General features: G+C 55.3%; 7 protein-coding genes across 7 annotated transcripts; 4 read left to right on the top strand and 3 right to left on the bottom strand.

The window, feature by feature from the left end:
• Positions 1-1,063: 1,063 nt before the first annotated feature.
• On the top strand, positions 1,064-3,365 carry SETTUDRAFT_171501 (uncharacterized protein; the record flags this gene model as incomplete). Its single annotated transcript, XM_008027566.1, has 5 exons — positions 1,064-1,268; positions 1,335-1,594; positions 1,689-1,847; positions 1,897-3,182; positions 3,248-3,365. 5 exons carry the CDS (start codon positions 1,064-1,066, stop codon positions 3,363-3,365), a joined length of 2,028 nt encoding a protein of 675 aa, XP_008025757.1.
• Positions 3,366-3,495: 130 nt separating this feature from the next.
• Positions 3,496-3,909, bottom strand: SETTUDRAFT_31591 (uncharacterized protein; the record flags this gene model as incomplete). Its single annotated transcript, XM_008026884.1, has 1 exon — positions 3,496-3,909. One exon carries the CDS (start codon positions 3,907-3,909, stop codon positions 3,496-3,498), a length of 414 nt encoding a protein of 137 aa, XP_008025075.1.
• A 248-nt stretch (positions 3,910-4,157) lies between these two features.
• On the bottom strand, positions 4,158-5,862 carry SETTUDRAFT_171502 (uncharacterized protein). Its single transcript, XM_008027567.1, has 2 exons — positions 5,593-5,862; positions 4,158-5,536 (listed from the first exon to the last, which is right to left on the bottom strand). The coding sequence occupies exons 1-2, from the start codon at positions 5,810-5,812 to the stop codon at positions 4,275-4,277; spliced, it is 1,482 nt and encodes a 493-aa protein (XP_008025758.1). The 5' UTR covers positions 5,813-5,862; the 3' UTR covers positions 4,158-4,274.
• A 206-nt stretch (positions 5,863-6,068) lies between these two features.
• SETTUDRAFT_171503 (uncharacterized protein) lies at positions 6,069-7,764 on the top strand. Its single transcript, XM_008027568.1, has 4 exons — positions 6,069-6,881; positions 6,932-7,224; positions 7,276-7,350; positions 7,400-7,764. The coding sequence occupies exons 1-4, from the start codon at positions 6,239-6,241 to the stop codon at positions 7,496-7,498; spliced, it is 1,110 nt and encodes a 369-aa protein (XP_008025759.1). The 5' UTR covers positions 6,069-6,238; the 3' UTR covers positions 7,499-7,764.
• Positions 7,765-8,092: 328 nt separating this feature from the next.
• SETTUDRAFT_163283 (uncharacterized protein) lies at positions 8,093-9,077 on the top strand. The gene has a single exon (XM_008027569.1). It carries the CDS (start codon positions 8,210-8,212, stop codon positions 8,840-8,842), a length of 633 nt encoding a protein of 210 aa, XP_008025760.1. The 5' UTR covers positions 8,093-8,209; the 3' UTR covers positions 8,843-9,077.
• Positions 9,078-11,026: 1,949 nt separating this feature from the next.
• Positions 11,027-12,744, bottom strand: SETTUDRAFT_89155 (uncharacterized protein; the record flags this gene model as incomplete). The annotated part of the gene is made up of 3 exons (XM_008027570.1): positions 11,027-12,171; positions 12,245-12,406; positions 12,477-12,744. The coding sequence occupies 3 exons, from the start codon at positions 12,742-12,744 to the stop codon at positions 11,027-11,029; spliced, it is 1,575 nt and encodes a 524-aa protein (XP_008025761.1).
• Positions 12,745-14,744: 2,000 nt separating this feature from the next.
• SETTUDRAFT_171506 (uncharacterized protein) lies at positions 14,745-15,375 on the top strand (the record flags this gene model as incomplete). The annotated part of the gene is made up of 1 exon (XM_008027571.1): positions 14,745-15,375. One exon carries the CDS (start codon positions 14,745-14,747, stop codon positions 15,201-15,203), a length of 459 nt encoding a protein of 152 aa, XP_008025762.1. The 3' UTR covers positions 15,204-15,375.
• Between the last annotated feature and the right edge of the window lie 391 nt (positions 15,376-15,766).

Consider the following 15,766-nt stretch of genomic DNA (forward strand, 5'->3'; position numbering starts at 1 on the left):
TTTAATAGAGATTAATAGAAGAAATAGCAAGCTGAATATCTGCTTTATTTAAAGCTAATTGAGTAGCGCTACGTTGAGCCATTGTTCGTTGAGATAGGAGAGGTGCGCAGGTTTGGTGGGGTGCGGCGCTCGCTTACCTGCGGCGCTCGCTTGCCACATACGTTATTGAGTTTGCGGGGATATATGCATGAAGCTTATTTTGCGTCGGCACACCGCCTTCCTAGTCCTGTAAGTAATATTGCCGACGTAAATCTAATTGCTTCAAACGGGAGCTGGGCCACAGCCGCCTGCATTCCCTTTTGCATGTCTCTTCTTGATTGATGTCTTGTCTCTCCTCGCTTGTTTTGTTCTTGTTGGGTGCATGTTGGGTGGCAGATATGGACCGTTTGGCGGCGGCATCAACTTGGACATGTCAAGTTGTATACGGTATCTCCGAGCTTGTCATCGCCGTTCCAATTACCAAGGATGATCATCCTGATGCGAGTAGAATGCGACATGTTTGAGAAATGAATGGCCAGGGTAGGAGACAGCAAGGCTTGTGGTATGGTTGTAATCCGTCTGCAGCCACTGGTTGATACGTGGCGTCTGACAACACACGAGTATACAACAAGATGGCCATGGCGGCTGGAGTTGCGATGAAGGATGATGGAAGACGCCTTTGGTTGGTGAAGAAATGAAGTGTGGTTGTTGTGGTTGCGGGACCCTCTCCTGGGCGTGCCAGTCGCGCCTGTCACGGCAACCAATGGCGCCTCTCTTGCCTTGGCCGATCCCTATACGCTGAGCAGACTCTCTCCCCTTGAACAATCTGAACAATCTCAACAATCTCGTCATGCATGTTTCTGGCTGCGGTGTGTAAGGCGTCAGGCCCCCTATGATGCAAAAGGACAGCCATTATCGATAACGCACATGCCGAGTCTAAACGCGCATCCCCGTCTAGCTGCATGCCGCACGCCGCGTTAGACAGCTCGCGCCGGCCCTTTTGTGGCCTGCAGAGGCCTCGCGCGCTATCCTATACATATACACCACCTTCGCGCCGGAAAGACACGCTTCATGATACACCAACATGTCGGTCCCCGAGTCTGACGTACTGAAGCCCCTGGACCCCTCCAACACCAATTCGGACGAGTGGGAGATATTCGTCCTGAAAGATGCGCGCATCGTCTATGAGAACAGCGGCAGACCCGCCAGTCTGCTCGCCGCATACGCAGATACCCCGCTCAAGGTCAACGGGCGGCTGGAGACACCTGGGCGCAGCCAGCTGAATTACCGTACGTAGAGTCGCCGCCGCCGCGAGCGCTTCGAGAGGCCGACACAGGCGATTGACACGGTTGCAGTCCTGAAGAAACCATACAAACCCACGGATATTGAGATACGGAATGTGACACGTTTCTCTTATGGCGAAATGACGGACGGCGCGTACGTGCTATGGGCCCAGGGCAAGGCTGGCTGGTTCGAGATCCAGCCGTCCCCACAGTACAAGCCGATATACGACGAAATGATCCAGGCCGTGGAAATCCTATACTTTGTCACAGACATCTACGGCGAAGCGCGCAAGAAGGGCGGCGGTCCCAGCGCTGAACTCATCTTCCAGGAAGTAAGCTAAACACCACGAGCTGCGGCTCAGTCAAAAGAACCCCCTTCTGCGGCAATTACGCTGCACTGGAGCCATCGATGCTGACTGGTTATAGTACGCCGAGGATGAGCGCTTCGCCTGTAACGATACGGCCCTGGCAGAGCAAATCTTTGATCACCATCACATGTTCCTCATGATGTGCTTCTTAAACAGAGCCCAAGGCTTGAGCTGGAGCACCACTCCGCTATACCAGCGCTTCAGAAGAAAATTCCCAGCAAGTGCCATTCAACTGAACACTGCGACTCGCGCTAATCTACCGGTAGAGCGACTTTGACGACTGCAAAGCACGCATTGAGGGACGCTATTCTCAAATACAATCCGAGCGCACATCGTCCAGGTCCAAATCAACATCTACACCCGCTCCTGCCACGAGGCAGGCACTCACCCCTGCAAGGTCACAGAGCGCCCGGGGGAAGACTGCGGGGTCGAACACGGCAGAAGCACCCAAGAAGGATGATAATTGGTGGGAGGCTGCAGCACTCTTCGAGTTTATGCAAAAAGCAGTCAATCAGCGCGTTGTGCGCGCGGGAAGAAACCAAATCACCTTGGATCGCGTCGCGCAACTCATCGTCAAGCGTTATGAGATTGAGCAAGTCGAAACTGCAAAAAACGTGCTTTTGGTACACGCGCAGAACCTCTGCTACATGATGGACCATCCACGGCGGAAAGCCATTGAGTTTTTTGCCGCAGAACCAATATATGAAGAACTGGCGGCTGGTCATACGCTATCCGCAGTCGAGCAAAGAAGAGCAGAAGACGTTGAGCTCAAACCACGAAAAGACCACGCAACACTCAGAAACGAACAGAGCGACTCATCCGATACATCCGACGAAGAAGAGGAGGACGAGAGCGAAGACACAATACGAACACCCGTACGCCGGCCACCAGGTAGACGGAAGCAAGGACGCCTCTCGGTCTTACGGCCCAAAAGCGGCAAGTTCTCTGGCAAAAGTAAAGGCATAAAACTCAAGCCAGGCGGGCAAAGAGGCGGCAAGGGTAAAGCGCCCGTACCAGCCACCGACTCATCGGCAGGCTCGCAAAGTGAGAACGAAGCCAAGACCAATCCTGAATCAGATACAAACACCACCCCGACCCAGGCACTCTCGCCAAGTCGCGAGAAGAGAAAGCTAGACGACACAGACACGGAACACGAAGCGCATGTTTCCCGACGAAAACGAACAGCCAGCACCCCTCTGGCCCCTTCTTCCCCGCCCACAACCAACGAGTCAGATTCCGCCGAAGCAGATGCCGAGCCAACCGCTGTACCACTCCTCCCTCTACGTCAGCGGCCTTCATCATCCGCAGCCGGCAACAGCAAACCTACAGTCGCCCCCCACATCGTATCAACACCCTTGCCCACGTACGAAGCCAACGGAGCCCGCGACTCGTGGATCTGCAGCTTCGACGGCTGCACACAGCGAATCTACGGGTGCAGCAAGGAACTGGGTCGCCAGCTCATTACAGAGCATCTCGAAGACCACAGTCGAGGACGAGACAAGGTCGTTGGTATTCTCTGGCGAGAGCAGAATAAACTGCATTTACCTGTCAAGTAAGTCGACACTGATGCGAGAAAGAAGACTACTGTTCGAACAAGGAACTAATAAATGGACACAGCAATTTGATCAAAAAGATTAGAGAAATGAGCGAGGCGGGTGCACAATTATTCCCCCGTGCACCACCAGCTAGTTTGGAAAACGGCGGACAGGTTCGGCCGATTGAGCGATCTGTATAGGAAATAATGGAGAAAGATATATCCACTTTTTTTAAGAGAAAAAAAAGAAAAAATTGTGATGCTATATTATTATATCTTATTACTATAGGAGTAATAGCAGCATCATCATCGTCAAACCAAAAACTCTTTCTCAGTCTTGTTTCCTCTTGTTTCTCCTTTCTTCCTCTCCTCCGCTTTCTCTTTTCCTCTTCTTCTCTTTCGTCTTATTCTTCTTCTCCACACTCACTATCCCAGCCTCTTCTCCCCTCCCCTCAACACTCTCCCTTACAACCCCCTCCCCCTCATCATCATCATCATCATCACCCCGCCACGCCTCCACCATCAACCCCACATCCTCATACACCCGTCCCGTATCCGTCTCAACACCCCACTTTGGATGCGGAAACGGCAGCGCCCAGAGCCGAGTTCGCATGTGGCTTTCGGGGAAACTTGTGTCGAGCATGTGGAAATGCTGGTGTGGAGAGACAGTCTTGACTCGGTCTTGGGCTGGGGCTTGCGTTTGATTCTCGGGCTGGAGTAATGGCGTTGCGGACGGTTGAGGCATTGGATGGATGGAGCATGGCAGAGAGGGTGGAGTTTTTTTTTTGGATGTGTGGATGTGTGAGAGGGAGGCAGGATTGTGGCTGTTGGAAAAGGAAAAAAAAATTGAAAGAAAAGAAAGGGAGCGGGGAGAAGAGATTATGAGTACAAGTGAAATAAATAAGCATTTCAATCAATTTTCTTTGTTTAACAGCACCCGGATTTGGATGTTGGAAAGACTTGGAGAATAAAAAAAAAGGGGGGGAGGAGGAGGTTGCACACAAAGAAAAAAGGAAAGCGAAGGGAGCAAAAAAAAATTCGACTTTCTAGGTTTAAAATTTCCGAATTTTTTTTATTTTCCCAGAGTATGGGTGAGACTACGACAAAACTTCATACGCTAATGGTTTTGAAAATGTTGAAGCCGGAGCCGCCCGTGGCCATGATGGCGCCTGGGATCTGCGGATGCCAGTGTGCCTCCTTGATCTGCTCCATGTAGTGCACAAACAGTAATTGTGGCGGCACGTCTTGCACGCCTGCTGTGTACTTGCTCTCTTCGTCGTCGAGTTCGACGGCGAGATCCCATAGTGTGAGGGTGTTGTCGCCGGCGCAAACAAGCACGATGCTGTCGTCGGTAGGGTGCCATTCCACAGAGGTAATTTGCTCCTTGTGGAATGTGTAGGATGCGACTGGCGAGGGCTTCTTGTCGCTCGACATGTCGGTCGATGGCTTCCATTGTCGCAAGTCCCAGACGGCCCACTCACCGTCGTCGGCGCCGCTAGCGAGAAGATGGGCTGTTTGGTGCGACCAGCTGAGTACGTTGACGTCGGTCTTGGAGGCTTGAACGCTGAGTACGGGCTTCCGTGATTTTGACCGCGCATCCCAGATCTTGACTGTGCCGTCGCTTGATGCCGATGAGAAGACGTGCTTCTCGGTCGGAGACCATTGGAGCTCCTCGACTGAGCCCCGGTGGCCAGTGTATGGTGTTGTGTCTGTTACGAAGCCTCCGCCCTGGGTCCTAGTCGTTGCAAAAATCTTTCCAGCACAATCAGCCGTGAGAAGCTTTCCTTCTGGTATCAGGGGTGACCAGTCGAGCGCATAACCCTCGTTGGATCCATGAGCACGGATGGTGCAGACGGGCTTATTTTGTGTGGGAGAAATCGAAGTGCCGGGTGTGTCGAAAGAGGTGAGATGGGGGGTAACGTCATGGATGAGGACTTGGCCTGACTCGGTCATGGCGGCTGTGAGCGTCGTCGGAGGCTGCGCAGACGTCGCTTGCGGTGTTTGGTGTGCTCGTATACGGTTTGTGCAGCTGGTCAAGGGTATTGACTTGGTCTCGAGAATCGGGTCGGATGCCTCGTCGTCGGAATCGTCGTCGTCTTCTTCCTCGTCCTCCTTCTCCATGCGCGACAAGCTGCTCATTTTCATGACCATGATCTGGTTCTCCTTGTCCCGGCCCCGCGCCGCCTGTGTGCCAGCCACTGCATATACGGTCGCGGGGTAGGTTTTGCGATCGGAGCCGAGATTGTCGGGGATGATGTCGCAGGACAGACAGGGCCATGGGGCTTCCAGCGTGTGGAGCATGTCGTATGTAGAGAGATCAGGGTTCAATGTCTCGCCCGGCGAGAGTTTGTGTCGCCCGGGAATGAAAGTTCCTGCCGACATGGTCAGCGGCATGCTCTGGATTAAAGGCGCAATTTGGCGCCCTCACCTTGGTCGACGTCCATGCCGCTCTCGCGCTCCTCGGCCTCGCGCTCCTCGTCGGGCCGCCCGTCGACGCCAGCCTCGAGAATCTCGTCCTCGCTCTCAAACTCGTCCTCGAACTCGTCCTCGAACTCGCCGGCCTCGTTGGGGGCGTCGATTTCCATGGGCCGCTCTCCATTTTTGACGGCGTCCAGCTCCTGCCCCGCGTCTGCCGGGCGCTTGGCCATGTTCGGTGTGTGTGCCGGGCGTGTGGTGGTGTCGTGCTGGGGCGAGTCGCAAAAAAAGGCGGCCGGGCGTGGTGGAGAGGAATTGGAAAATGAACTTTTTGATCGACCGATAAGCGGCTTATCGGGCACCAGCCACAGCAGCCCCTCGCGGAGGCTTGGGGCTTGGCGCCTCCGGGCCAGGTGCAGCCCTCAGCGCTACGCCATGATACCCAATTGCATCCCAGCAACCACTTGGTCAACAGAAGGCACCTTCAGCCCATAACATACACGCCCCTTTTGCAGCCTGATAGCCCCAGAACACGTGAACTTGCCCCCGCGACGATATCTGCGGTCGCGTCTGCCCGCTCCAGCTCGCCTCCTGTTGTCGACGCGTGCGCGCTTTCAGCTCACGTCACTGCCGCCAGCATAACACCAGAAGTCGCGCCCATGGAGGAATCCTCGAGTCAGGCGCCTGTGCTAGACGCACACCCAGCACACTTGGACGGCCATGCCGAGCTGCCGCATCCCGACCTGCTGCCGCCCGAGCCCGTGACCGTCGACGCCCACGAGGCGCAAAAACACATGGACCAAACCATGGACGGCCCCGACGACAGCATGGCTAGTACCATTACCGCCAACACGGTCACACCCCTGCCTGACGTGGGCCAGACCAGCAGCCTCAACAACAGCCCGTCGCCCTACACAAACGACCCTCATCGGCCGTCAACGTCATACTCGGACACGGCCTACCAATACACCACACACAACGGCTCGCGCTTCGCTACATCGTCCGACGCCGACACGCCCCCGCGGCATGGCTACTACGACAACCGAGACGCACACATAGGCCAATCGCACTCGCGGCCAAGCTCGCAGATGGGACGGTACTCGACGTCGGAGGGCGGCGCCCGCTCAAACTCATATCAGGAGCAGCAACGGAGCGCACAACAACAGCAGCAGCAGGATGCGGTCAAGAACGCCAGCGTGGTGATCAAGGTGGGCATGGTGGGCGACGCGCAAATCGGAAAGACCAGCCTGATGGTCAAGTACGTCGAGGGCAGTTGGGACGAAGACTATATCCAAACACTGGGTGCGTTACACGGTACTTTTTCTGCAGTTTGCGCGTTCTGACAGGGGCAGGTGTCAACTTCATGGAGAAGACCATCTCCATCCGGAACACAGAAATTACCTTCTCCATCTGGGATTTAGGCGGCCAGCGCGAATTTGTCAACATGCTGCCATTGGTCTGCAACGACGCCGTCGCGATACTCTTCATGTTCGACTTGACCCGAAAGAGCACCCTCAACTCCATCAAGGAGTGGTACCGCCAAGGGCGCGGCTTCAACAAGACTGCCATTCCGTTCCTGGTGGGCACAAAGTACGATCACTTTGTCAACTTTCCTCGAGAAGAGCAGGAAGAGATTTCCAATCAGGTAAGCATCATGCTCTAATGCAGGAAAAGGAAGTAGGTTGACAACATACAGGCCAAGCGGTTCGCGCGAGCAATGAAAGCCAGTCTCATCTTCAGCTCAACAAGTCACAGCATCAACGTGCAAAAGGTACGCAACGTCGCATAGCCAGAGCCGGACATGTGCTAACCTCACCCAGATCTTCAAGATTGTGCTATCGAAAGCGTTCGACCTCAAGTGCACTATCCCCGAGATAGAAAACATTGGCGAACCGCTTCTCCTCTACCAGGCCGTCTAGTCGCCGGACCGAAGAGTCAGACCCCGGACAGAAGGGACACGTATGAACCTGTCTGAAGGGCAGATGGGGCGCGTCTTTTGCCGGAACGTTACCATGAGCGAATGACTTTGATGATTGATTTGCGTGGAATTGCATGGCTCGGCGATTGGAGCAAAGGAGCTATACACACATGTGGGCACAAAACCGGCGTTCTTCTGCTTTGTATTCGCAAAGGCGCCTGTGGGGGTTTGAGCCGCAAGCGCTCAACTGGGCCAGCGAAACCAGCGAAACCAGCGAAACCAGCGTGTGGACTGCGCAAGACGCGCAGTCGCGCTCGATATATACTTAGTGTAATGACGAGGGCGTGGGGAGCGCAGTGCCCCGAACCGTTGTTTACGTGAACTCGAGCAACGCGTTATCGGCGGCAAGTTTAGGCGAATGACGTAAGCTTCCGCAACTAGTCAAAGTTCCAGACGGGTTCAAAGTGAACTATTATAGTTGTTAGCTGTATCCATCAACACCACCACCACAGCCACCCGTGCGCCCACATACTCAAACGGGACGAGTGAAACCATAGCAAAACCGCGCGCTCCAACGACTTGTCCATTGCCGGAAGCGACTTACCCCATCCTCGCTAGTGCGTCCAAGAAGGGCGCTGTCAAGTTCCTATATAGCAAAACCTTTTGATACACGACCTCGTCAAGCGACCGACCCTCGTGTTCCACCCCCGCCATGGCGTTACCATCTATAGCGCTGCCAGGGCAGCTTCTCGGCAGCATTGACAAATACTCGCCGGGCCCAGGAACGCACATTTACGAGTCGCAAATCTACGCTTCGATAGCGGGACCCGTCGTCTCGTCGCCTTCATCCTCACAAGCAGCGCCAGCATCCAAATCCAAGCTCGCACCTCTCGTGTCTATTACACGCCCGCCCGCGTCCAGCGACCCGGGCATCGTAGGCCCCAACTCGGGCGGTGGAGTGCCGCTGCTACCCACGGTCACCAGCACGGTGCTCGTGCGCATCACACGCCTGGGACCGCGATTCGCGTCGTGCGAGATCCTCGTCGTGGACGGTGCCGTGTGCCGCGAAGCGTTTGTTGCGCAGATACGGCGCGAAGACATCCGCGCGACGGAAAAGGACAAGATTAGGATCGAGGAGAGTTTCCGCGTCGGCGACTTGGTGCGCGGCACCGTCATTAGCCTGGGCGATAGCGGCAACTACTACGTCGCGACCGATCGAAACGAGCTTGGTGTTGTGCTAGCTAGGAGTGAGGAGGGCAGGGTTATGCATCCTATTAGTTGGAGGGAGTTTAGGGACCCCGTTAGTGGAAAGACGGAGTTGAGGAAGGCGGCGAAGCCGTTTTGAGGGCGAAGAGGGGGGAATTGAAGGGGGAATATGGAGTCTGAGGCGGGGGAAGAGAATTGGGCGTCCATGAGCCATTCAAACGGGTGGAGAAAGAGAACCAAAAAAGAAAGAAAGAAGAGGAGATACCCAAATATCAGGAAACAAAGAAAGAAAAGCGTCTTGCAGACATGATTGAATGTATAAGTACATCAACCGTAAAAAGCAGGGGCATAAACTTTCCGAGTTTATTTTTTTTTCAATGGCTATAAAAAAACGGAGAGAGAGAGATAGAGAGAGAGAGAGGATGCCTTGAAGTTTATCTTCCTAGCGCAGAGAAAACACCACACCCATCACATGCCTTGACAGGCCATAAAACAGCCATCATGTACATACCTCTAACCATGCTCTCCTATCAAGTTCTACATCGTCAAGTTCTTGAAAAAGAACAGGAACAAAACCCCCCACGTCTCCACCACCACCACCACCACCACCACCACACACTCGCATGCTCATCTCTTACTTACTTACTTCCGTCCTCTCAATACCCATATCCCTACCCATACCACTCTCTCTCCCTCTCTCCCCACACTCCCCCCAGTCGTTTCTCCAACACCCAACACCCAGCATGCCATGCCATGCCATGCCATCCCACCATGAATCCGACGACGAACCCTCACCCCTCAAACCCCACATCTCATCTCGAAGCCATAAACAACGTCTCTATAAAAAGCAGCATTTGCACAGTCAAAGCAATCAAAGTTATAGGTTATGGGAGAGTGGGATTGTAGCGGCGCCGGCTGTTTCACCAAAGTACCAGGGAAGGTGTGGCTGGACAAGAAGGGAGGGCATTGACAGGGCTCCGTGCGCGACATGCTGCACTAGTTGGCCGTGTGTGTGTGGATGTGTGTGGATGTGTGTGGATGTGTGTGGATGTGTGTGGATGTGTGTGGATGTGTGTGGATGTGTGTGGATGTGTGTGGATGTGTGTGGATGTGTGTGGATGTGTGGAGGAGCGGGAAGAGGAGGAGGAGGAGCGAGGTAGGTAGGTAGGTAGGTATCGGCTGGGAAGCGGAATCGGAATCGGAATGGGGTGGTGGCATGGGATTAGATTGGATGGCTGGATAGATACCCAGTACCCAGATAGATGGATACATACGTTGATAGATAGATGCCGGTAGTGGGTGGGGTGGGGTGGTGTGATTGTTCTTGTTTTACAGCGGGGATTAGCCCGCAAGCGTGTTCTTTTTCGGGTAGTTGGCCTGTGGGTTACGTGTGTCTAGGGGGTGGGGGGTGCTAGTAAGTCTGTCTGATGTATGTATGTATGTGTGTGAGTGTGTGGCTGTGGCTGTGTGAGACGGGCTGGTTAGTCGTGGGTATGCTGCATTGTACATTGTAAGAGAGGTGGGACTAGAATAGCATTTTTATGGTGTGGAAGAATAAGAAGAAGAAGAAGAAGAAGAAGAAGAAATCGAGACATGGGCGAGTGGCGCGCCGTTGTAACAAAGTGACATGGAAGAACATAACACAGATCTTGATTGTAGTCATATGACAGACTTAGTGGAAACCAAGTCAAAAAAAAGAGATATACTGAAAATATGTTTTTGCATTGAACAAAGGAGAGTTTTTGCATTGTAAAATGCTAGTGACCGTGGCTAATGCGATGTTTTACGCTCGCTGTGCAGTAATAACAAACAGTGGTAGAAGAAGATACGAAAAAGGAAAAACGTGCCTACCCATGGCCAAAATAACTACTACAAAATTTCCCGGAAATGAAGAAAACAAGATAGATCGTCGGCGAAGATCTGTAAGAAAAAAAAAAGATAATATAACCCCTTCCTCTATAAACACGATGAGGCGGTTCTTGGGCCTCTCGGTTTGTCTTGATGGGTGTGTGTGTGCCGTGCAGTTACAAACGAACAATGATGGACCTCGAGCGGATCGTATGCCGCTATGCATCGGGGACATAGTTGTTTGTGTACGCCAAAACTCCAGTCATCATGAGGAGATGTATCGGAAAAGTCTGCTGTTCTTTCCGGGATACCATCTCGGGCCAGTCGCCATGGTTGGCCGTGGGCCGACAACACCCACGGTGGTGTGTACCTGGACCGTATCTTCTAATGCTCCTCTTGAATCTTACAATAGTTGTGTGTTCGCAAGTTAATACAACAAATCTCTCAGGTCCTCGCTCGGGACAGTGCTTATCAATTACAGCACGCCACCAGGCAGAGGCGTCCCTCTATTTTGGTTGCCCCATCCAAAGCTCTCTGTTTGAGGGTTGACAGGCCGCAAGTCGTTGCCGCCCACGGTGCTAACGTGGCCTTCTTGGGGCGCTGCGTGTTTCCGGAGCATGAACATTGGCTTCCGTCCTTCCTTGTCGAGTTGCTTGAACAAAATCAAGGGTCTCTCATTCAATCCCAAGCATCGCTCCTGGTCGCCGTGCACAATGTACAGGGCATACTGTCGCCAATCCGCCGTGATGTTGTATTTCTTCAGCGCAACCGGAAGCACCTTGTGGCACGGGTCGTCAATGGAAACGCGGAAAGACTTGAATATTTCGACTTGGGGGTTCGTCGAGGGCGTCGAAGAAGCGGGGTTGGATGTCGAGGCATTCATTGAGCTGCCACCGGACAGAGGGGGATCGCGCTCGTCAGGGTTGGGTGTTGGCGCGGCATTGTTTCGCATAGGTCGTGAAGATAGTGGTGCGGGAGTAGCGCGGGGATCGCGGTTACGGTCGGATACGGCCGTGGTGTCCGAGTTCCATGTGTTGTTTTGGCTCCATCCAGAGTTGGTATCATGGTCGTGGTTGCTGCGAGGAATGTCGCGGTTGTATTGGCGATTCTGGCTTTGACCGTAGGCGGGCGATGTGGGCGAAGGCTGGGCGATGGAGTTGGGCGACATTTGTGGGCCGCCACCACCAAGAGATGCTGTGAGGTGTGAGGAGGCTGCGACGGCTGCTGCTGAAGGATCCAACGAAGAATGATCGACAAGAGTGCGATGTTCTTGAATGGTTGGAGAGGGGTTCTTTGGCGCAGATCCAAGGAAAAGCTTCTTGGTGGAGAACTTACGCGACAGACTACTTCCAGTAGATCGCTCTTGCGTTGCTGGTGGCGAGGTGACAGAGTGCTCGTGGGGGGTCGGGAGCGGCTGGCTGTCTTTCAACATGCGCACCAGTGGCAGTATCTCCTCGCGGAGGCGCTTGTTCTCTTCTATGACGCGGCTGAGGTCTTCTCGGAGGTGGCGCAGTTCCGACTCGGCGGTATGTATGCGCTCGTCGCGCGCCTGGACTACCCGAATGACTTTGGCAAAGTCGTCTTGCGTAGGCGGGGCTTCCTGTGCCGATGTGTCGGCAGCTGTCGGTGTAGTGTTAGACGAGCACGGCGGGGCGAGAGAGGTGGGTGGAGAGAAAAGGCGACAAAGACTCACACAGCGGAACGTAGTCATCCGGGTCCATGGGCACATTCTGCCGTATCTTGATGTCGTAGACAGCCTTGAGGATGGTGAGGCGGTGGCCGACGCTGCTGACGCCCAGCTCCTTCAGCTCCGAGTGCTGCAGGGCGGCTAGGGCATCGCCCGTGATACCTTCGTCTGCAGCGAGAGAGAGGCTTGGTTAGCGGAGAGCGCTAAGAAAAGGAGAGCGGCAAACAGGGCCACGTACTAGCAAAGGTATCGGCATACTGCTCCAGGCCCAGGTCGGCAATGAAGTCGGCCGTCTGGTCTTCGCTCCATTCCATTATGTGTCCCGTGGGGCTGCTCTTGCTGTCGCGGGAATGGGTGAAGGTTGTGGGGGTATGTTCGGTGCTCAGCGGGCCTGAGCTGGTGGGCGAGCTCTCGTACTCGGCGGGCAGCGTCGGGCTGGAGATGGCCTGGCGCTCAAACTCGTCGTCGGCATCCGAGTCCTCGTGGTACTTTGTTGTGTAGGCCATGGCGGGTGGCGTCGACAGGCGTGCCTCTTTTTTTTCCGGCGGCAGAGGATCGGAGGGTTGGCAGAGGGTCGAGGTTGGTGTTGCTGCCAAGCCCTCTTCAGCACGCCAGCTTGTAGAGGGACAAGGCCGGTGTTATCGATGACGGTAGGGCGCTAGACTCGAGCGTGGTCCAGGGCGTTGCTGGGAGGCCTGTCTGGGACGCTTGGGACACCCTGTCTGAGACGAAGCGAGATTGAGACGGCGTGTTTCGTGGACGGCGGGAGCAAGTCGGGAGCGCGGACGAAGTCTCAGATGCACAGCTAGGCAGTGGGGCGGTGCTGAGGAAGAAGGCGGGGAGAAGGAGGGCAGGCGTCGATGTCGCGGGCCTGGCGTAGTTTGCGTTTGGGCGCTTGGGTGCTGGGGCCTGAGGGGGGAGGCGCGTATCGTCGGGGCAGCGATGCAGCTTGGCGGGAGGAGGGGGAGGCAGGCGGGTGGTGGTGGTGGCGGCGGCGATAATGGCGGCGGTGGTAGCAGGACTGGGACGAGGAGCAGGAGCAGGAGCAGGAGCAGGAGCAGGAGGATGAGCAGTGGCCGTGGTAGTGGTAGTGGTGGTAGTAAGAGGGACACGGGCGGGCGGGCTGTGCATTCGACTGTGCGAGGGCAGGCAAGAGAAGGCAGAGGCAGAGAGTTTAGGGCGTTGGCAGCGGCGGCCAGGGGGGGAGGGAGGGGAGAGAGAGAGAGGAGAGAGGAGGAGAGAAAAGGCCAACAGCAGCAGCAACAGCACGCGGGCAACGCGCAGGCAGGCAGGCAAACTGGGGAATGATGGATGGCACCAGCACCAGCACCAGGCAAGCTGCTTCTGCATGTGGATTGCCAATACAATCCATCCCAATACAATACCGTCCGACAGGCGGCTAGCAGGCCAACCGAAGCCAATGCGGGTAGCGGGGCCCGTGCAGCGCTGGACATGGGCAGCCCGGCTTGCCCAGAGCCAATATTTGCGATAAAGCATGCAGGTACCGAATCACCCACGGCCAGCCCGCCAGCATCGCCATCGCCATCGCCATCGTGTGCTATACTGTACTATACACTACCCTCCCCCTTCCGCCGCTGCGAGACTACCACCACCGCTACCACGACACCGGCCACGCCACACGACACCGCCGCCACACGCAACCACTCCCCTCCCCCGCCTTGCTCTTCACCACTCCTGCTCTACCGTATCCACCCACCATCCATCCATATTATATCAATATACCCCCCCCCCTCTCTGCTACACCTGCCCCTCCTCCCCCCTCCACCCCCCCCCTCGCCCCTCTTTCTCTCTCTGTCCCTCCCACAGCGGCACATCCATCCACGTCCACGCACGCACACGCGCACGCCCGCATGCGACCTGGAGATCTTCACCGCCAACGTTGAACTAAACCCTATCCCCCCCCCCGGCAGACCCGTCGCGAATACGGTTACTTCCGCCGCCGGACCTCGAGCTGCACTGAACAAGGAAGGCTGCCATCCCTATATTACGACATCCTACATAGCTGCCCATCGCCCTGCCCCCCCAGCACCCACAAGCACAACCCCACGTGCGCCACCAGCCCACGCGAACAGGATCAGCAGCTACCGCGACCTTGGAAGCAAGCCCGACTCTTCATTTCTTCCGCTCCAGAGCCCTCGTCGCTTTTTTTTATTGATTGATCTGCGCCCTTTTGCCGACAAATATCGCTTGTCGCCAAAATCCCTCGCTGCGCCCCCCCTGAACCCTTGCCCCAACTCCGATCCCGACAACACATAGTCTTTATTTTTTGGGCCCTTTTGTCCCAAATACCTCTCGACTCTCGGTTCCCACATACCCAATCAGCACCAAACTCCGTCCAACATTATACCTCCTTTTTCCTCTTTCTCCTCCCTAATCCCACGCACACACCAATACCAACGTTGCGCCTCCCCACACCAAGCCCGCCACCAGCCCTCCTATTCTCCACCGACCCGTAGTCCCTCATACCATCACCAACATCACCACCATGTCCGACACCCCCATTCCTATTACAACGCAGCAAGCTCAATCCGGCATATCCCGCGACCTGCGCAACAACATCTACTCGGCGCTCCTCTCCGGCCCCGGCATCCGCAACATCGAAGCGACGCTCGACGAGTCGCTGCGCTCCTCGGGCTTCAAAGACGCCCTTCGAGCCTACATTACCGAGCTGTTCCGCTCTGGCCAAGCCACCACTTGCGAGGAGGCCCGCAACCTCGCTATGCAGCGTATCCGCGAGCAGACGCGAGATCTCGACTCGAAGCGCCGCACCAACGCACTCGCAGACGACGCAGCCAACGGCCTCGCCAACGGCACCGCCCCCGACACCGAAGACGCCCTCGACTTTGACCTCAAGATCCCAAAATCCGCCATCGATGCCGGCGCAAAAACCGTCATGAAGGAGCTCGAAAAAGTATGCGAAATCACCTATGAGGACGACAAGTGAACTTCGCCTGGCCCAGGCCTCTGCTCCTCCATCTTCCCTCCCGCCAAGACCCGGCCCACTTAGACCGTATCTGCCACACACACACACACATAGTCAGACACACAAAGGCCAGACTCGGATGCCCACGCCTCCAATCACAATCCACCGCCATGGGTTCCATGTGTATACACACAACGTCCCCTTTTTTTACTTATTTATTTTTGGCCGCACGGGGCCCTCAGTGGCACATGGGCCCCCATACCTACATCAACATAACAGTCCATACGTAGTGCTTCCGGCCTTGCTTGCTTGCTTGCTCGCCCGCCCGCCCCGAAATGCGCTTGGCACCATGTTACCCTGGCAATTCTCTTGTTAGTCTCTATCTACGCTAGCTACATGCATGCCAATGCTGCTACTACTGCTACATACGTACGTATGCACAGACTCGGACACTGCGCGGCCTTTGGACCTACTACCTACCTACCTCGTACACACGGTACCCTGGTCTATCTTGTACATATACATACATACACCGGCTCGGCAAAGATCCTCTAGTCGTGCACATACATACATACTACTGCATC

The sequence above is a fragment of the Exserohilum turcica genome (assembly GCF_000359705.1).
Source record: "Exserohilum turcica Et28A unplaced genomic scaffold SETTUscaffold_2, whole genome shotgun sequence".
Classification (NCBI taxonomy): Eukaryota; Fungi; Ascomycota; class Dothideomycetes; order Pleosporales; family Pleosporaceae; genus Exserohilum; species Exserohilum turcicum.

Excerpts from the sequence above, each read along its gene's own strand:
- SETTUDRAFT_171503 (XM_008027568.1), top strand. The coding sequence starts at position 6,239 with ATGGAGGAATCCTCGAGTCAGGCGCCTGTGCTAGACGCACACCCAGCA. Across the intron at positions 6,882-6,931 it reads AGACTATATCCAAACACTGG|GTGTCAACTTCATGGAGAAG; the intron begins GTGCGTTACACG and ends TGACAGGGGCAG. Across the intron at positions 7,351-7,399 it reads ACAGCATCAACGTGCAAAAG|ATCTTCAAGATTGTGCTATC; the intron begins GTACGCAACGTC and ends AACCTCACCCAG.
- SETTUDRAFT_171502 (XM_008027567.1), bottom strand. The coding sequence starts at position 5,812 with ATGGCCAAGCGCCCGGCAGACGCGGGGCAGGAGCTGGACGCCGTCAAA. Across the intron at positions 5,537-5,592 it reads CGGCATGGACGTCGACCAAG|GAACTTTCATTCCCGGGCGA; the intron begins GTGAGGGCGCCA and ends CCATGTCGGCAG.
- SETTUDRAFT_163283 (XM_008027569.1), top strand. The coding sequence starts at position 8,210 with ATGGCGTTACCATCTATAGCGCTGCCAGGGCAGCTTCTCGGCAGCATT.